The sequence below is a fragment of the Ambystoma mexicanum genome, chromosome 8 (assembly GCF_040938575.1).
Source record: "Ambystoma mexicanum isolate Mex_15411 chromosome 8, UKY_AmexF1_1, whole genome shotgun sequence".
Taxonomy (NCBI): Eukaryota; Metazoa; Chordata; class Amphibia; order Caudata; family Ambystomatidae; genus Ambystoma; species Ambystoma mexicanum.
In genome coordinates this window covers 627,656,806-627,678,339 of record NC_090929.1, presented here as the reverse complement: position 1 = coordinate 627,678,339, position 21,534 = coordinate 627,656,806, and the positions used below count along the sequence as shown (strand labels likewise).

The following is a 21,534-nucleotide window of genomic DNA, read 5'->3' as shown; positions in this document are numbered from 1 at the left end:
CAAAGGTACCATTGGATGATCTGCTAATTGAAATAAACCTTCATAACAATAAGCAGACAACAAGCCAGGGCACAGACACAAACGGAGACGACAAAAATTTGAAACCAAGTACAGTATCAGCAAAAGAGCCTTCAATAATCGGGGATTCAACAGTAGATATTTCATCCGTCACCAATGATCAAAATGAGGAGCTGATTGTTATCGACGAATATAATGACTCAATATTGTCTTCGACGACATACTCCCAGGAATTGACAGATCAAGGGGGAAACAAATCCCTTAATTATTCAGCGGTTTCAAGTGATGAAACATGGTCATCTATAGAAACGCAACAGAAGGAAAGAAATGATGGTAAGCGGAGCCCTACCCGAGATTCTACTATTATGAGACCTAAATTTCAGAACCCTTTGAGTACCACGTACGCTTATAGAGTGGCTCTGTTTCAACTATCGCCACATCCAGAAGACTTGGTGACACTAAACCGATCTAACTTTCTTCGACTGTTGAAAGCAATTCCGCAACTCGGAGATATAAAAACGAATGTCATCGAAGTAATTATCTTTCCGAATAAGAAATATATGGAGGAAGCCCACATTGACTTCTATTCAGAAGAAACCATGCACCGTGTCTTAGCAACAAACAATCTACTCAAAAATCTTGGCTTCAAGGCAGAAGAAATATATGTATGCAGATTGATGGCTAGCAAAAAATCGACAAATATTACGCTTCTTGATCAAAGGCTGAAAAATAACAAAAAGAATAAGCCAATCCAAGGGAACACCAAAAGGAACAATTCAAGTACTCCAACTCGTGTAAATGGAGTGGATGAAGTCAATAATTCCAGACAACCAAGAAAAACATATTTATAACAAAGGACAAACTAAGCAACACACATAAAATATCCCTAATGTCATGGAACACAAGGGGCTACAAACATCTCTTGAAAAATCAATCCTCAATGTTAGCAAAATCGGAAATAATCTGCCCATAAGAGACCTGGCTAACTGAGGAGATCCTGTGTGAGGGATATATAACCTGGTTGAATCCGCAAAACAGTCGAAAACAGGCAGTGCGGCTTCAGGAATGTTAATTCTGATGCAAATCAATGTGACATGGTCTTTAACTGCAAGAAGGAACATTAATCCCTGGTGTCAATATATTACCATGCCAGTATATAATCTAGAACAAAATAGAAAGCAAACGACATGCAGAATGGAACATAGAAGTATTTCAATCTTTAACATCTATTGGAATCCTATTGCAATCAACGACAACATTTTTATCGATGCCGTATTCGAAGAAATCGATTCCATCATGCAAGCTAATAATTTATTATAGCTGGCGACTTCAACATGCATCTCTTTGACAAAGAGGGTAATAAATACTTGTCACACGAAATGTCATCACGGACAAGGAAATGGATGAAAGAGTTAAGAATTTGCAATATTTCCTTAACCAAACAATCAACGAATGCAAAGGGTACATTATGTCTGACCTGGACAGGAAAAACCTCCACTTCAGTAATTGACTATATATTTGCTTCTGCCACCTTACAGCATTCTGTAACTGGAACTAATAACTTCCCTAATGAAGAAAGCGACCATCATCAAATTTCAATTTCATGGCTTGCACACAAAACTACAAATGAGCGCATAAATTTACCTGCATTAGAATTATCCAATGGGCTGAATAAACTAAGAATAAGAAACCATCAAGCCAGTGAAATACTTTCAACTTTTCAACTGGCCCCCCAGAAAGAACATGAAAAAATGGACTATCGATGGATTTTAGAAAAATATACATGTCCACAAACAAAAACAAAGAGTGCTCCCAAAACCTCACATTGCCATCAATATAATCAAAGAATCAAACAAGAAAAGCATGAACATCAAAAGAGAATAAGGCATTTGAAATTAAAGAACGTTCTAGACCTTAAAAAACAGATACACAAAGAAAAACAAAGATACTCTAATTTTCTAAAAAGTAACAAAGCGATGATGAAACAACACGATGCAGAAACTATTTTGAGGGCTCTGCAAAATAAAAACACAAGAAATCTGTGGTCAATGATGACTGATAAATCCAAACAACAAACTTTAATACAAGAAGTTGAGCCCCATGTTTGGGTAAACCATTATCAAGAAGTTTATAACCGCAAAACATCCATTTTGACAACGACCGGAGTAAATGAAGAGTGTACTTGGAAATTTGAATGGGATATCGAGGATATAACAAATAAAATTAAAGCCTTGAATTCGTCACGAGCCCCAGGCCCGGATGGGCTTTCAAAAGCAGTCCTCAAAGCAACACCAGAAGTATGGGCCACATTTTTCTTTCATTTACTCAAACTTATAGCAAAAAGAAAAGAAATTCCCCACACTTGGACAGTTGCAATTCTGATCCCAATTTACAAATCAGGAGACCGAAAGACGCCAGGCAACTGTAGACCCATAGCCCTGCTAGACCCAGTGGGAAAATTATTTGCAAGCTACCTACAAAAACAACTGAACAGCTGGGCAGCAAAGAACGGAAAACAGGCGAAAAAGGCAAACTGGCTTTGTGACAAATATTGGAACAAATGTAAACTTACTGTTACTGAATATGATAAAAGTAGAAGCAAGTATCAAAAACCAACAAGAATATGCTTTGTTCATAGACCTGAAAATGGCATTCGATTCAGTAAACAGACAGAAACGCTGGGGTAAATTAACAGCATGGGGTTGTCCCACTTTAATCTTAAACCCAATCATCCAACTATATTCAAATACCTCCATTCGAGTTCGACTCACAAATGCTGGAATGGTCACAGAATCAATTCCGACCTCGAATGGGTTGAAGCAAGGCTGTCCGTAATCTGCGTGTTTATACAATCTGTATACCAACGATTTTGAGAAGCAGATTGAAAAGACGAAAGCAAATACCCCAAGAATTAACAACGAAACAATTCATGCACTAATCTATGCTGATGATATTATTATATTGGACAAAACGACATCCGGACTACAAGAATCTTTGAACAAAACTCAAGATTACATGTATGTAAATGATCTCCAAATCAATAAGTGTAAAACAAAGATCATGAAACTCATCAGTCAGAAGTGGAAAAATCAATATCCCATAAAAATCTTGCATGATAATAAAGAAATTATGATCACAAAGACAATCAAATATCTAGGCACTCTCATAAACCCTTCTAATAATAAAAAAGAATGGTACGAAAACATCGAAGATAAGGCCAGATCCTTGGCCAGGCAAGGTAGATTCTTTCATCTGAAGTATGGTACATACTCAGCGAAGGCCACAATGCTATTATACAGGCAAAAGGTAGTTCCAATCATAACCCATGCCAGTGAATCCTTAATCAATGAGAAGGTTATTAACTGGTCCGTCCTAGAAGGCCTATATTGGCGGCAAACGTTAGCACTCGCCAAATCATTTCCTATTGTTAGGATCCGTTTTGAATTGGGCCTACAATCGATAGAATTTACAGTCACATGGAAACAGATGGACCTTTATAGAAAAGTCATTTCGGACGATCGGATTCCATCACTGGAAATATTAAAATGAAAAGAACAAACATTTTAAACGACAGCTCTTTTGAAATGGATTACAACAATAAAGAGAAAAATGCAAGCTGAAGAAATTACAGAATAACTGTTGGTAAAGAGACCCCAGCAAGCGAAAAGAAAATTAAAAACGAATGACTGGATAAAAACAATAGACAAACAAAAAAACTACAAACGGTTCCTTAAATGTGACACAGAAGTAAGAGCCTTAAACGAACTACCAGAATATCTAACTCAATTCCCTGATAGGATGATTCGTGACTTATTTTTAAGATTTCGCCTGAATATACTTCCAACCAGGGACTACTTAGCTACATTTGATAAAACTGGTTCTACCTCCGCGGACTGTAGATTTTGTAAAGAACTGCAAACACCAGAAACATTATTCCATTTAATCATGGTGTGTCCGATGCTGAAAGAAAAAAGAGAACTATTCAGAACCTTCTTTAGAATCTCCAATAAAGAGATGACGACAGAAGAAAGATGGGCGAATCTGCTAAGAGGAAATGATCAGTGGCTAATAATTACAATAATTAAATTCTGGACTGAGATCATGAAATGAGTCGAAATGAACAGAACAAATGAAATGTTCTGTTTTAAGTATAGAAATGAAAAAGAATGTAATGTAAAGTTTGTAAAATGAGCGATATGAGTGAACAAGTCTATTGTAACCATGATAGTAGTGTATCCTCGAGATGGTGGTAGTTCCACAATGAAGTCTGTAGCGATGAATTCCCATGGCCTAGTTGGCAGTGTTGGTTGCAGAAGAAGACCCGCCGGTCTCTTGTTCTCATGCTTATTTTGAGCACAGACAACGCAAGCTTGGACGTACTGCTGTACGTCAGTCTTCATCTTAGGCCACCAGAACTGTCTCTGTGTAAGACGGAAGGTATTGGTGATGCCACGATGCCTGGAGTGAAGTGTGTCATGACAGAGGTTTATTATTTTCTGTTGTAATTTCTGTGTTGGAATGAGCAGTGCATTGTCCTTGAATAAATATCCTTCCTTGGCTCTTAGATTCCATTGGTTTTTCCTTGACTCATCCTTCCATAACTCAGAGGATTGGGTTTGCGCTCGGATTTCTTCCAGGAGGTTGACTGCTTGAGCTACGAAGATCGTCGGGGGAAAACATCTTAGAATATGCCTTATCTTCAGTGGTTACGAGGTCAGGACGTCGAGACAAGGCATCAGCAATCAGGTTATGTGACCCGGAAACATGAGTGATGTGGGACTGGTACTGGGCAAAAAAGTAGGCCCAACGCGCCTGACAACTATGTCTACATTCCAATGACTGTAGAATCTGAAGATTCCGATGGTCCGTACGGACTTGGACTGGATGTCTAGCTCCTAGAAGTAGATGGCGCCATTCAGTGAAGGCTTGGCGGATGGCTAACAATTCCTTTTCCAGGACGGAGTAGTGTGTTTCACAGTCAGGGTTCGTGAAAGATAAGCAATGGGGTGTTCCAGCTTATCTTCTAGTTTCTGTTTCAACACTGCTCCTATGGCGTAATTGGAGGCATCCGTTTCCACTAGAAATGGTCGGCTTATGTCGGGTTGGGCTAAGATAGGAGCTTGTGTAAACTCGGTCTTCAAACGCTGGAACGCTGTCTTTTGCTGTGTGGACCAGATAAAAGGGGTGTCCTTCTTTAAGAGAGCAACGATCGGTTGAACAATCTCGGAAAAGGTGGATATGAACTTTCGGTAGAAATTGGCAAGCCCCAGGAAGGATTGAACTTGTTTCACGGACGTAGGAGCAGACCATGCCAGAATAGCCTTTACTTTTGAAGGGTCCATACCAATTCCCTCTGGGCTAAGGATAAATCCTAGGTAGTGAACAGAGGTAACATGAAACAAGCATTTTTCGGGTTTGGCTAAGAGTTGGTGTTCAGAGTCTTTGTAGTACTGCCTTTACGTGTTCTTCATGCTTTTGAGGGTCCTTGGAAAAGATCAATATGTCATCCAGATATACAATGATGAATTGGAACAACATGTCAGAGAACACCCTATCCATAAAACGTTGGAAGACTGCCGGGGCATTAGCTAGTCCAAAGGGCATGACCAGGTATTTGTAATGGCCAAAGGGTGTTCTAAAGGCGGTTTTCCACTCGTCTCCTTCCCGGATACGGATCAAATGATAGGCACCCCGGACATCCAACTTGGTGAATATTACCGTGCCTCTTAAGGCTTCCAGAATATCCGAAATCAAGGGTAGTGGGTGTCGTTCTTTGAGGGTGCATTGATTTAGCCCACGATAATCGAGGCAGGGGCTGAGTTCCTGGGTATCCTTTTTGGGAACAAAGAATAACGAAGCACCTGCTGGAGATTTTGAAGGTCTTATAGTGCCATTTTCAAGGTTGGTATCCAGGTATTCTTTGAGGGCCTTTTTCTCGGGTTCAGAAAGGATGAACATCCTGCCGAAGGGAATCACTGCTGAGGGTTCCGTTTCTATTGCACAGTCTTCAGGCCTGTGGGGGGGGTAAGGCCTGGACTATGGCAGTCAAAAACACATCAGCGTAACCTTGGTAAGCCTCAGGGACTTGTATGATATTGGAAACCATGAGTGGTGTTTCTTGGTCTTTATGCGGTTCCTTAGGGGGTGTTAATGAAGATTCCAGGAATAGACAGTGAGACATACAAAACTCTGAGCCTAGGAATAGTGATCCTGCTGTCCAGTTGATATACGGATTGGGTTTTTGTAACCAGGGCATACCCAATACCATGGGGTAGTGGGCTGACTTAATGATGTTGAACCTAATCGGCTCTTGATGGTGATTTATTGAGAGCTGGATCTCCTTGGTCTGCAAGCTTATGGGCCCTGAAGTGAGGGGTCTTCCGTCGATGGCTTCCACAGGCTGCAAGGTACTTTGTGTCTCGTACGGAATCTGGTGACTAGCAACCCAATCATGATCAATGAAGATCCCCTTAGCTCTGCAGTCTACCAAGGCCAAAATGGGATAGGTCTTGCTCTTGGAGGGTGATAGAAATGCCTTTAGTGTGACCAATTTGTTTTGTCCAGGAGAGTTCAAGGATGGAATCGATGTGGAGCAAACATCTCTCTCCCGAAGCTCTGCTCCATCTAGGATCTGGAGCTGGCGTTTCCCGAACGCCGAGGGGGGGCTAGAGGACATTCCCTAACCAAATGTTTGTCCGAAGCACAATACATACACAACCCCATATGAATCCTTCTCATCCTTTCTTGCGGGGATATGGGTCCACGGAAGGCTCCTATCTGCATGGGTTCTGGTTCTGTGACTGAGCCTGGGTTTGTGTCCGTTCTAACGGTTCTCTCAAAGGACACCTTGGAAGGATTTCCCCTGGATTTCTTCTCTTCAGCCTTTCTTTCCTGGATACGCAAGTCTATTTGCATGGCAAGGTCCATTAGTGCCTGGAATGAGTTTGGTCTAGCCACTCTGGCCAACTCATCCTTAATCTCATCATTCAGTCCTCTCCTGAACAGGGTGAAACTCGCCTCAGAGGACCAATCAGCTTCCTTGGCCAATTGTTTGAATCGGGTCACATAAGTGAGCATATCCTGGGAACCCTGCTGAAAGTCTAACAGACGTTCCTGGGCACTATAGACCTGCTCAGGGCGATCAAACATGTTTTTAAGGGCCTGTATGAACCCATCACAGTCAACTAGGAGGGCATTGCCGGAGTTAGCGAGGGGTGTAGCCCAGGTTAAGGCATTTCCGGAAAGGTGGGAAATTATGAAACCCACCTTAGCCCTGGGAGTTGAAAAGTAATAAGGCTTAAATGTAAAGTGGACCAAACATGAATCCAGGAATCCACTAAGGGTTTTTGCTGACCCATCGTATTTGTCAACAATGCCGCCCAACAAGACGCTTTTTTTGTGGCCGAATCCCGGGATTGGACCAATTGTTTGAGTGCAGCGTTTTCCGCCTTTAGATTTTGGACCCGGTTGATGGTTCTTGCATGCGACGCATCAGGTCCTGAACGGCGGCTTCCATGTTGCTATCGAGTTCGGTCGGGTGGCGTCTCAAACTGTCAAGGAGTCCCCCCCCCTTCTCACCTGGGTCTTTTCTTTGCTGGAGTCCTTGCTCGCTGCCTTCTTGCATAGTTGGTTTTGAACAAGACTGCCCAAGTCTCTTCCGACCCCAGAGTGCGTTCAGTTTCTGGGACGTGGACCCAGGAATCCGGGGAACTAGGAAAGGTGCAACTAGCACACAAGTCCAGGAAATAGGAGGAAAGGAAGGGGCAAGGAACTGGTAGATAGACAGGTACAAGGAAACAATACCGCGAGCTACGGGACACACGTCGGATCGCTACTTTGCAATAGCATTGAGACGCGCAGAGCCGAGGAAGGCGTGGTCTATTAATAGAATACGTTACGTCCAGCGTGTGGAGCGAGAAAGGGGTTTCACACTGGACGACCATGTTGCGAGTATTATGGAGTGCAAACCCCGTTGTGACAAGGACCAGGAAGTCCAAAAGGGACGTGTTCTGTAGTTCATGACACCATTAGCCGTAAAATCTCGAGCCAATTTATCACAGTGCACTCCTCTTATTCCATAAGATTTGATAAAGTGTAAATTTAGTAGTGGGGTGCCGGGGAGAAAACCAACCCTGACACTGGGTTGTATAAACTATACTATTATCAACATTAGATAACCACACACTTGTGGATTTCTCCCGTCCCCTGCACACCCAAAAATATTGTAAACACAACCAATTAGTGAATGATTCCTAAATATTCAATTCTGTAATTCAAAAATAACACTTTGCTAATAACTCTTGTCTTATAAAAATTCTTTACTCAAAGAAATGTATATATACACACTTATTCATTTATGTTAGACCATACATAATACCAAACTGTTGAATTTCAAATTTTACTTTGTTGATCATTTCACAATTCAAAATAGACAATATACAGTATGACGTTTGATTATTCAATAATAACCCATCTGGGCAATATTTTCTAGAATAACAATCCGTTAACTTATGTCTCTACGCGTTTCGGGGTTTGATGCTCCCCTTCTTCAGGAGTTGTCTATTTTCTTCAAAGGTCTTGTAGTTCCATCTATAATAAACAATTTAGATTTATAGGTTTTAAATTCCATTATTCTTTTGTTTTTCACTGTCACTTTAATTATGATCTCATAATTAACTAGGTGATTTTGACTAATTCAGTGCGATTTCTCACTCATTATCAGAATTACCTGTTCAACTTAATGCCAACAATACCAGATAAATAAGAATAGTTCAATCCTTTTACACTAATCCAGTTAAAAATATACCCAGATGGGGTGTCCAGATTTTAGTCTGTTAACTTCTTTGGTTAGATCCATTAAAATATTCACCTGTGTGATACTTCCAATGGTGTCTCCCACTTCTGTTTGGAATCTCACCACTGCTTGTGCAGTAAGCTGCCCTTGGTGATGCAATTAGGTCCCTCCTAGTGCCAAAGATGCCCTTTCGATTATCTCAATGTGTAGACCGTTCTGTGAATAAAAGTTCACAATTTGTGGTAAACTGTCTCCCCAGTTGTTATGTTACAGAAATTGTAGAGACTTTAATGCTTACCGATCTACTTGGTTGTTGATGAATTAATGTTGGCTGGATATTGCCCTTTGTGATCACTATTCGGAATTTGGTTCATCTGAAAACTCTCCTTTAGTTCTAAGGGAAAAAAATCTTTTGTCACTATATTATCCTCTTAAAAAAAGGGGGGGTTGAACTTAAGGTCAATGTCATCATACATGTAAAAATCTATTTTCTATCTCCAGCATTTACCTTGTCAGACAGAAGTCTCTGTATCTCTCACTTCCAAGCGCCAAATTCTGCAGCCTCGCGTGCGAACGGCCGCAAAATGGCCGCCGATCTATTTATTTACGTACTATGTGTGGCGTCATCACGTGATAACGCGATAACGTCATACGCACCACCGTTCTGTCTTAGTTCGATGTGTTCGTTCGATGTGTTTGTTGTTTATGTTAATATCTCAATGATATCATCACATGCCGCTGTTCTTAGTTATGGCTTTGTCCTTCAAAGATGGTTTAAAGAAAGGCCCTTGTGGTGTCATTAGGCAAATTACTATCTGATGTGTAATCCCCTGTTTTTTCACCAGGGGTGTCTCAAGTTAATTCTGAGATCATAAACGTGCTCACAATTTGTTTTACCATTTCTTGGCAATGAAGATAAAAGTATATCCAACCATTATACATTAGTCATAATGTATCGTTCGTTCTCTTCTGTACATTACGAATTATATATATAGTGTATTCCCGTTCATCTCCATGATGTTACCACATTTCAATATGATTCGTGTCCACTTTTTCATTTGAATTATATTTTTTCATCATAGATATTAGATATTATATACAGTAAAAATAGATACATATTTTAGTACTTGTTACTTTCTTGGTATTCTCTAGAGATTCATTGACCTCTGTTAAAATTTTATTCAAATCTTCCTTGTTTTTAAACTTGCTTAATTGTTCTGATATATCTTCAATTTCTTTGTCCAAATTATTGACTGATTTCGATAATTCTTCAATCGTCAAGAGAATTAGATCTAGTGAACATTTGTTTAAAATTTGTTCCCATTTATTCACAAACTCAGCATTCTCTCTGCAAAGGGTTGGTTTCAGATATACACAAAGTCCTCTTGGTATGCGTTGGGCTCGGAAGTACTGGGCTAGCGTGGTGGCATGTAGTTTTTGAGATATTTCCCTTCTAATGGTGCGTTCCAACTGATTTATTAGTTTCTCAGGATTGCTTGTTGTTGGTATACTGGTCTCTATGTCCTTCAAAAGGCCTAATATCCGGTTGGCTTCTTCTTCATTGAATGCTAGAGTGGTAGCATGTTTTTCTGTTAATGTGTTGATTTTGGAAAATGACATCTCCCGATGTCTCTGGCTCTGTGGGTGCTACTGAGATTATAGTGTCACACCCTATCAATAGGGGATTTACATGCAATCTCTAGCCAATTTATCACAGTGCACTCCTCTTATTCCATAATATTTGATAAAGTGTAAATTTAGTAGTGGGGTGCCCTTTTGATGTACAAAGTCTATACACCTCGATTCCCCACCAAGATGGACTGGAGGCCCTAGAATGGATGCTAGTTAACACCAACGAATGCACAGCGAATAAAGTCTTCCTATTGGAACTAAGTAAGATCATACTTGTCAACAATTACTTCAGATATGGTAATCAATTTTACATACAAGCAGCAGGCACCTCCATGGGGTCATCAATGGCACCCGCATATGCAAACTTATTCATGTACTTCTTGGAGAGCACGCGAATATTAACTGAACAAAGATGGATGCCCAACCTGGTAATTTGGAAGAGATTTATAGACGACATTTTTGTAGTCTGGAGAGGAACAAGGACAGATGTCGACTTCTTTCTAGACTTCCTAAACTCAATTCACGATAGAATAAAATTTACCATGGAAGTGGGTACACCCAAATTACATTTTTTGGACGTTGAATTGGAGATAGGACCACAAGGCATAATAACGAACATATACCACAAGAAAACAGATGTAAACAATTCACTACATTATCTGAGTCACCACCCAGAACACCTACGAGATAATCTACCATACAGGCAATTTCTACGCTTGAAGCGTATAATTTCGACACCCAGAACATTGGAAGAAGCAAATCTCACTATGACTGAGAAATACAGAAAACGGGGATACCCAAACAATATCATAGAGAGAGGCAGAGAGAAAACAGAGATTAACAAGAGAAGAATTACTCACTCCAAGAGTGAAATCAAATGAAACACCATTCATATACGCCTTAAGATATTCGGGACGAAGCCATCATGTCGCCAGGATGATCAAGAAGAATTGGAGAATTATTGAAATGGACCAACAGTTGAATAAATTGTTCCCTAAACCACCAATCATAGCATACAAAAGAGGCCGGAATTTTAAAGATCAGGTAGTACATGCTGAAAGACCACCAAAAGAGAAACAGATGTCTCTACAAACAAGGAAAACAGGAACCTTCGCGTGTCTAAATTATGGACATTGCAACAACATAATCAAAGGCACCCATGTACGACATCCATACAATGGTATGAGGATTAAACTTAGGGATTATGCCACATGCGACACGAAATCTGTGATTTATGGACTCAGTTGTCCATGTGGAATATTTTACATTGGACAAACGAACAGAAAAGCCAAGGAACGTTGGCATGAACATAAGAGCAACATTAGAACTAAGAATATAAGATCACCAGTTGCACGCCACTTTAATGAGAACAAACACAACATTTCACAACTTAAGGTTAACATTTTGGAAGTAGTAAAAAGATCTCCACGCGGGGGAAATCATACTAAAAAATTAAATCAGAGAGAGATATATTGGATTGAGAAACTGGACTCCATGTCACCTAGGGGTATGAATGAAGACTACAACCTTGGGGTATTTCTGTGAACAAAAGGAAAGTGAATCTATATGTAGAATACATGCAATATAGACTACCATAAAAACCAATTAGATCTGGAATGTGGGTGGATCATAGATAGAAAGCATTATTAACAACTCAGATTACAGTACGAATTGATAAGAATATGGTCTGTAAAGAAACTGGTGAGTCCAAGAAAGTATCAAGTACTAAAATATGTATCTATTTTTACTGTATATAATATCTATGATGAAAAAATATAATTCAAATGAAAAAATGGACACAAATCATATTGAAATGTGGTAACATCATGGAGATGAACGGGAATACACTATATATATATATAATTCGTAATGTACAGAAGAGAACAAACGATACATTATGACTAATGTATAATGGTTGGATATACTTTTATCTTCATTGCCAAGAAATGGTAAAACAAATTGTGAGCACGTTTATGATCTCAGAATTAACTTGAGACACCTCTGGTGAAAAAACAGGGGATTACACATCAGATAGTAATTTGCCTAATGACACCACAAGGGCCTTTCTTTAAACCATCCTTGAAGGACAAAGCCATAACTAAGAACAGCGGCACGTGATGATATCATTGAGATATTAACATAAACAACGAACACATCGAACGAACACATCGAACTAAGACAGAACGGTGGTGCGTATGACGTCATCGCGTCATCACGTGATGACGCCACACATAGTACGTAAATAAATAGATCGGCGGCCATTTTGCGGCCGTTCGCATGCGAGGCTGCAGAATTTGGCGCTTGGAAGTGAGAGATACAGAGACTTCTGTCTGACAAGGTAAATGCTGGAGATAGAAAATAGATTTTTACATGTATGATGACATTGACCTTAAGTTCAACCCCCCCCTTTTTTAAGAGGATAATATAGTGACAAAAGATTTTTTTCCCTTAGAACTAAAGGAGAGTTTTCAGATGAACCAAATTCCGAATAGTGATCACAAAGGGCAATATCCAGCCAACATTAATTCATCAACAACCAAGTAGATCGGTAAGCATTAAAGTCTCTACAATTTCTGTAACATAACAACTAGGGAGACAGTTTACCACAAATTGTGAACTTTTATTCACAGAACGGTCTACACATTGAGATAATCGAAAGGGCATCTTTGGCACTAGGAGGGACCTAATTGCATCACCAAGGGCAGCTTACTGCACAAGCAGTGGTGAGATTCCAAACAGAAGTGGGAGACACCATTGGAAGTATCACACAGGTGAATATTTTAATGGATCTAACCAAAGAAGTTAACAGACTAAAATCTGGACACCCCATCTGGGTATATTTTTAACTGGATTAGTGTAAAAGGATTGAACTATTCTTATTTATCTGATATTGTTGGCATTAAGTTGAACAGGTAATTCTGATAATAAGTGAGAAATCGTACTGAATTAGTCAAAATCACCTAGTTAATTACGAGATCATAATTAAAGTGACAGTGACAGTGAAAAACAAAAGAATAATGGAATTTAAAACCTATAAATATAAATTGTTTATTATAGAAGGAACTACAAGACCTTTGAAGAAAATAGACAACTCCTGAAGAAGGGGAGCATCAAACCCCGAAACGCATAGAGACATAAGTTAACGGATTGTTATTCTAGAAAATATTGCCCAGATGGGTTATTATTGAATAATCAAACGTCATACTGTATATTGTCTATTTTGAATTGTGAAATGATCAACAAAGTAAAATTTGAAATTCAACAGTTTGGTATTATGTATGGTCTAACATAAATGGATAAGTGTGTATATATACATTTCTTTGAGTAAAGAATTTTTATAAGACAAGAGTTATTAGCAAAGTGTTATTTTTGAATTACAGAATTTAATATTTAGGAATCATTCACTAATTGGTTGTGTTTACAATATTTTTGGGTGTGCAGGGGACGGGAGAAATCCACAAGTGTGTGGTTATCTGTTGTCTATAGTACCATTAGCCATAAACCCAGTATCTCTGCAATATGATTTAGAAATAGATCTAGTTGCATCACTATTTGGTTCCAATACAGGTTAGTTGCAAGAACACGGCAAATTTTGTTTTTTATTGCAGATATACAAGGCTATGGCTAGAATGCTCAGAATATCCCTTCATAGAACTTCAAAGAACTTTATTTTAGAATTTCTTGTAGCAATCGGCAAACCTCCTGATGGGTGACCGCCATTGGATTTACTTGCTAATTGCTGAACAATAGTGAAGCCATCCAACCATATTTCAAATGTGAGCGAGGTTTCCTGAAACAATATATCATACACATCAAAAATTCAGGTCTCTGCTTCATGTTTCATAAAACCTATTGAATATTGAAACCTTGCATGTTCCAATCCAGTAGTTTGATTTCACCTGTTGTTAGAGCCCTTTATCAAGCTCACCTTGGCCCACCAATTGTGGTTTCAGAAATTTCAACAACCCACACCAAATGCCCTGGTCATCAATCCTGTTTGAAGTCCCAGCTTATTCTGATTGGGACCCTACTATTTGCCAATTGACAGAATTACTATTATTCATCTGTCTCTGACTTCCACCTCCAGCAGTGTGACCTTGTTTGCCCATTTGTAGCATCAATTTAATTTCCTTCCTCTCAATGTGCACCAGTCATCCAAATGTCAAAATCTCCTTCCTCTCATCAAATATTGTTCTTGTGACAAAGGGGGAGCTCCAATGAACCTGGGCCAAATCTGTGCATGTTTCAAATGGAAAGCTTACACACTTGGTATCTTGAGTAAAGATTTTCTCCAGGGCTGGAATTTGCTTGAATAATTTCAGAATATTAGCACAATTAAAAATCATGTCAAGATTTATGTGGGGGTGTATTTCAAAGTATAGAGTCCCAGCCTTCTCTGTCATTCAATTTGGAGGGCCGTCTCCCCACCAATTTAAAGGTGGCCATAGAACTAGCCTGATTTCCCCACACCTTTACATAGGCCGCTACCCCCTTGCAAACCAAACAGCTTAATTAGTCTGTCCCACCGCCCCCCCACCCCCCATTTCATCCTCTGAGACTTGGGATTGTAAATGCCTAACATTAGGATATGATTGATTAGCTAGTTGATTGTGGGGGCCCGGCAAGGGGAATCTGATTGATTTACCTTATTTGCCATTGGCTATTCAGTGTAGTTCATTTCGGCTGTGCTCGATTTTGAGTACTAAAAATGGAGGCCCAGCGTTCTTTCGCCGAAGATGGTGGGGACTTTTTGTGTACTGACAGATTGAGATCTAACCACGGGGAGTATACCTCTGTTAAGGATAGCTAAGTGGTTACTTAGATGATCGTTGGCCACATGTATAGGCACAGCCTTACCCGTGTCGGCCTTGCCAATCATCTGCTCTACCACTCTTTCCTCCAAGCATACAGTTTGTGTAGCAATGGTAGCTGATGTGTGAGCTCTACTTGTTCCTCCTACCCTGCTACCGTTGTAATCTGAAGGGAACCTCGTCATAGCCTGAGTGGACGTCAGAGGCTGGGAAACCCCTTCTACAACCGTTACTGATTCAGCTGTATCCAGAAATACTCAATTGCATTTATTAGAGGATAAGACTGTATACCCACATCTATCTTAGTTAATTCAATACTAAAATTTTGTACATTTTCGAACATCTTCCTGGAACTTGCGATTGGACTGAGATTTGATTTGAAGTGCTGATCAGTTTTACCTGGATTCACATTATTGCCACTAACAATTTGAACGTCTTCATCTGAGATATGTAGATTACGTAAAAATGTCCTTGAATTGTTTGTTTTTTTCTCCCGTTTTTAGATTTGTGCTAGGCTTTTCTTGAGCACTTTTCTACTTCGACCATCTCGTTACTGTCATATTTCTCTTTTAATTGGTCAGTTCGAATGGACAAGTCTTTTCCGTCAGGCCCAACTTGCTTGTCATACTTTATTGGGACGCTAGGTTTGGAAGCAAAGGCCCAATTTCTCAAGATGTCGATTTTGACATTTAATTTGGTCAAAATTAGCAGATGGGCCTTAACTTCATCCCTGATTTTGTCATACAGTTCCATCTGATGCGCTAAGGATAGAATGTAATGCTGAAATAGATGAAGACGTCAATTTAATAAAGTAATTTGCTTCCTTGAGTGTATGAGATCTCTTTTGCCCGCTGATATCTGGACCTTGCGCTAGATTACTTGTGGAAAGTACCTCAAGTAACTGAGACGGGGAGCTTTGGGTTAGCTCACTCAACTAGAGAGGCTGTACCATCCAACATCTGTGCATTGTTTGGTCTGAATGATAGACTGTTTTGATTACCATCGTTATTTGATTCCCCATCAGAGATAATACATCCCATAGCACCCACACCCTCCAAAATGTTAATGTCAGTAGATTCCCCAGATCTTTCATTACACAGTGTGAGGTCCTGAGCGTCTGATCCCTGTGCTAGATCTAGCATAAGGGTAACAGTCAGTGATCTTATGACCCGCGACAGAAGTCGCAGCTTTCAGTATTGGAAGTTTTCTAGTATTTTTAAAATGTTGTATGTCACTGTGTGTGTTCACTGCTGGGGCCGCGGGTACCTCCCTACTAGTTGTTGACAACTGACAGTCCGGATCAGTGGCAGGCATACCGAAGTCGGTGCCAATAGTACATACCAAATCATCATCTAACCGTACCGGGTCCATTGTACGGTGTGGCACCGAGTTGCTACCTACTGACACTGGCTACTGATTTCTATCTATCCAAGGCTTCAGATCTTTACTGTCTTTAATTTGTCCGTGTTTATTATATGTGGTTAGAACTGGAGATTTCACTTTCATAACCAACTGCTTATTTCTACTTACAGTCAGTGACATGTTTTAATAAACACAATGTGCACTCCTCAGTAAGCAAATATAATTATACAGAACAGGTAAACAACAGTTAACAATTTTCCCAATAGGTAGGCATTTATAGATGAGGTACTTGACTTCACAAAGAACTCAAAGGCAGCCAGGCCCACAGTTGTTCTTTGAATTTCAGCTGTAAATTGGATTTTCTCCAATAGGTAAAATGTTCAAAGTCAACGGCAGATGAGATCTGTAGTGCTTTCTTTGCAGTGAGCACATGCCTGCACCTAATGGAGTCCTCAAAGGCACCATGTCCTCAGTTACTCTCTAATCAGTAGATGTTATAAAGCAGCATGCCACAGTGTCACTCTTATATCAAGCGCTGGGGTCTTTGGATTTAAGAGAGTTCAAAGGCACCATGGCCCACAGTTACTCTCTTGATGAAAAAGCTTAATAAATATTCCTCCTTAATAGAATGGCTGGATAGCAGACTGTCGCAGGGCTTGATTATCAGGATTGCAGCGACGCAGAAAAGCCCAACAAACCAAAGGTCAAAACTTTAGCCCACGCCACCTAGTTTTCTCAGATGCAGGGTCGAGGACCTCAAACAGCAAATACGCTCATCTTACAGAGTCTTTTTTTCTTCTGAGATTTCAGAGGCGTCGATCAGGCCAGATAGAAAATGTTGCCTCAGCGATTTCATAGCGAACTCACAGATTTTCAGAGAGTGAGACAGAACAGCTGAACACTCTAAAGCACTCTCCACCATGCTCTGCTACCAACAGGGGGTTTTAAAGTTGAAACCAACGTGGCGTAGCATGATGAAAACAATAGACAGACTGTCAGCGTAGGCACCATAGAAACAATGTAACAATGGTAAGCTTGTTTCTGCATTTGGGTCCGGCTGGGTAGAGAAAAATTAGATTCTCCCAGGGAGGCAAACTGATTTTTGTATAAATGTTGGCACTATCGACTGTTGTTGTACCCTGTTTTTGATACATATATGGAGCCTTGACTATGGAATTTCAACAGACACTCGAATGCTCTTAACTGATCTACAATGGGACTTGGCCAGCATGGGTGGATGATGACTTTGAAAAGGTTGGAGTGTGTGTTTTTTTTAACCAGCCCTTTCTCTCTTTAATCTCTATCTACATGTTTGCTCTGTGCTGTGGTGTAAACACATTATTTAGTCTTGGGAGGATAGCTCAGTGTCTTCTTGCCTTGGAAGCAAGAAGACACGGAGCAACACAGGTTCGATCCCCGGGTCCGCGCTTAGAAACCTCTGGGTATTAAGCGCGTTATAAATAACCTATCATATCATATATCATTTCCTTGTGAAACCAGGTTAAGCCTAAAGTCACAATTCTGGCTCTTTGAATATACTTTTAAGCCAATTAAACAAATAACGCAAGGCAAACTAAAGTATAATTATTAAATTGTTGAAATTTATTTGCCATTTTGGGGTCCATTGTTGATCCTCGTGTGACGGTGTGATTTACAGCAAGTAACACATTACACCTTTTTCAGCTTTATAGAAAAGTCATGTTTATTTTTGGAATGCTATCCTACTCATGTGAATGGAGCAGAAGAATTATCGGATAATGGTTTTCTGGGGGTGTTGGTCAGATTAAAGTCAATAGTAGGCATTTATTTTTTTGGAGGGTGAAAATAAATCCAAGAAGGACCCCAAAATAATGGTTGGTGGGGCTTAACGGTTTAACTCGTATTACCCTTTCAAGATTAGATGTCATTCATCAACATTTTGTTTGTTGGGTTCAAGTATTTACCTTTGATCAGGTTAATTGTTTGCATATGACATCTGTTGTGTTGTCTGCCTCTTTGATTAAAATTGACACAGGAAATTACTGGAGGCCGTCCACATCTACGGAAAACTTTGTAAAAATCTGCAGATATATTTTTCATGTTTCTGCACAGTCAGAAATTCCATAATAACAAAGGGGAGACATCGTGGGTCTATCCAAACATTTCAAAATCTTCAGGTGATTTTTAGAACTGGTGAAGGATTTTGCAAGTCTCTGATGAGAAATCTGCATTTTCTGCAGACAACTCTTCCCCACAGGTTTGGACTGTTTGGACAAACATAGGTAAATATGAATTTGAACAGGTAATTGATTGAGGAAACGTTGCTACCTGAGGGTTCGTGAAAGATGTTGCATGGATTGAGTCTACGCATGTTAGTGAATAAGAAAGTATGTTGCTTTTTTAGTAAGCCATCATCCTTCGGCAGATTCTTGTAAACGGTTTGAGAGGAGTGTATTGATTCAGCTTCATTGACAGTTAATCTTTAAGGATTTACACAATCAATGTATTAATTAAAAACATAATGTATCTTGATGCAGTTGTATTTCTCTGTGGAAGTCACTGTACTAGCAAACATTAGCTAACTGTCATATTTAACAGTATTATGTCTTTTTCACCCCCCCACCTCATTTGATGCTTCACTGAAAAGAAAAGAAAAAATGCCTTAAAATACTTGATATTCAACTTCGCAGAACTGATCAGGCACAGCTGGTAGCAGAGCTTCTAATGGAGAAGCACCTACGTGCATGTCCGAAACATTTGTTGCAATATTTGTCTTTGTAACAGATATTGATGTATTTAAATGCAATGTTTTTTATGTTGTTAAAAACAAATAACTTAAGTCCGCTTTCCAACCAGGTACCTGAGCCCAATCCTGTGAAGTTTGGCACAGTGGAACATATTCACATTGCTGCAGGTTCCCACCTTTCACCTTCTAGTGACCAAAAACCAGGTATGTTCATTGCGAATTTGATCCATTATCAGTTTGAGTAGTGTATGAAAAAAGTAAGAAACCTTTTTTTCCCTTTCTTCAATATTTGTCCTTGTCAATGTATGTTATCTACCTATTCTTTTCCGGTGAAATGCTTTTCTAGATCTTTGATGTCCTTTCTATGTGTTTGATGTATTTGTGAATTGCTTGTTTATGCCCTTTGTTTCGAACGTACTGCCTTTTAGGGGCAGTCTTTGAATTTATATAATATGCACAAAGTACTGGCTGGGGGTAGCCAAGTAGAGTTTAAATCCAGCCCCTTGTTAGTACCACTTTTGATTGGGTAATAATAGTAATGTATGTAAATATGTCCCATGCAAAGCGCTTTAGATTAAAGCACTATATATAAAACAAATTATTATACAAAACAAATTATAATTTGTATTGTCACCAATTGTGAACAGAATCTTTTGATGGCAAGATCTAAGAGCTTGACTTCAAAACTTTAAAGGTGAAAGTACAGAGATGTGCTTGTAAAATTTGCGAGGCTTAAAGTCATAAATGACCTCGGGAAGTGAGGCAGTTTTGTTTTTTTGCTTTTTCCCTAACCGTTTGATCAAACGTTTTCTCTGATAAGTTTACATCCAAAGCCTCACCTTAGATGCTAATCCTGAATGTTCCCATGAGGTCGGCTGGCACCCTGTTTCATGTGCGATTCTCCTCGTACAGCTTGTTGTTTGTAGTTAGTTGAGTTGTATTGCGGTACAGTCTGCGTCCATGCAGGGAATCCCTGTGTAAACCAGTATTGAGTGCAACAGCTAGACATTGTTTTGATTGCGAGTGTGACACAGATGTGGTCCTACATAGCTATGGTTTCTAACTACCTTATAAAGCGAAGGATACAGTTGCCAGAAGCATATATATGACCTGTTTATTAATTGTGGGAGGTTTCATTCCTCAATTAACAGAACGCCTAGAAAGAAGCCTGCAAATTTTAAATGCAACAGCCCCAAGCTTATTGACTTTTTTGCAAGAACAAAAGAAGCACAGTATGGCCAAATGCAATAATATGAACAGAACATTACAAAACCACTTTGGAAAGGCCTCCTGTATCACCCGCCATGGGTTTCACACCCCTGCGCTCCCAAAAAATAACTTGCTAACTCCGCTCTCTGACCCTGGGCAAACCCAAAACAATAAGGTCTGTCTCATCAGCATATGAAGACCTAGTTCTGCTCCAGTCACCTTTACCAAAGACCGTCTTCCCCCTTGCACACTGGTTGGCACCAGGCCAGTCTCCTTACTCTCCATATCCTCCTCAATCCCCATCCGGGCCCTATTTTTCCTGATATTTGATCACCTCTGCATGTATCTGGTTCAGAATTCAGCTCAATCAGAGTCGCGATTCCCCCCTCTCTCATGTATCGCAGCCGTAATCCTTTTCATCACGTATTTATTCCTGCCCACATTTATCCATTCATTGTTACCCGGGAGCAATAGTCTTTTGTAGTGCATCGCTAAGCATGCCCTTCCTACCAACAACAAACAATGAGGTAGATGCGGGAGGCTGACATATTTCCCCCCTCCCTTTATCGTTCTCCAAACCAAGCAGCACCATTAACGGCAACTCTGGAAATCCCGTCCAGTTCCTTGATCTACCCCAGGACCTCATCCCCGTAAATTTGGACCCTCACACATCCCCACCACATGTGCCAGTAATCCGCCCACTCCCCACATCCATGCAAGCAAAGGGGACTCGCAACCGGTAACATCCTGGAAAGACAGACCGGGTCATGCTGCCATCTGTGCAGCAATTGTATTGCATGGAGTTTGTATTGGCATGCGATGGAGACCTTAAATGTCATTCTGTGTCATAGTGGATAGTCATGTTCGAGACCCAGGTCCTCCTCCCACCAACTTCCACCAAAGCACCATACAGGGAAGAGATCAGACCTTTCATTTCCACCTGCAAATCCAAGACCATTTCTAGGGGGGTGAAGTCTCTGCAC

General features: G+C 40.0%; 1 protein-coding gene across 12 annotated transcripts in view; it reads left to right on the top strand.

The window, feature by feature from the left end:
* The window catches only part of EIF4G3 (eukaryotic translation initiation factor 4 gamma 3), a 4,880,525-nt gene that overhangs the window by 2,006,179 nt on the left and 2,852,812 nt on the right, over nucleotides 1-21,534 (top strand). For all 12 annotated transcript variants that reach the window (XM_069610350.1, XM_069610349.1, XM_069610345.1 and 9 more), the window contains one exon: nucleotides 19,453-19,546. In XM_069610350.1, coding sequence (XP_069466451.1) covers nucleotides 19,453-19,546 — 94 coding nt within the window. The remainder of the gene's footprint in view (nucleotides 1-19,452; nucleotides 19,547-21,534) is intronic.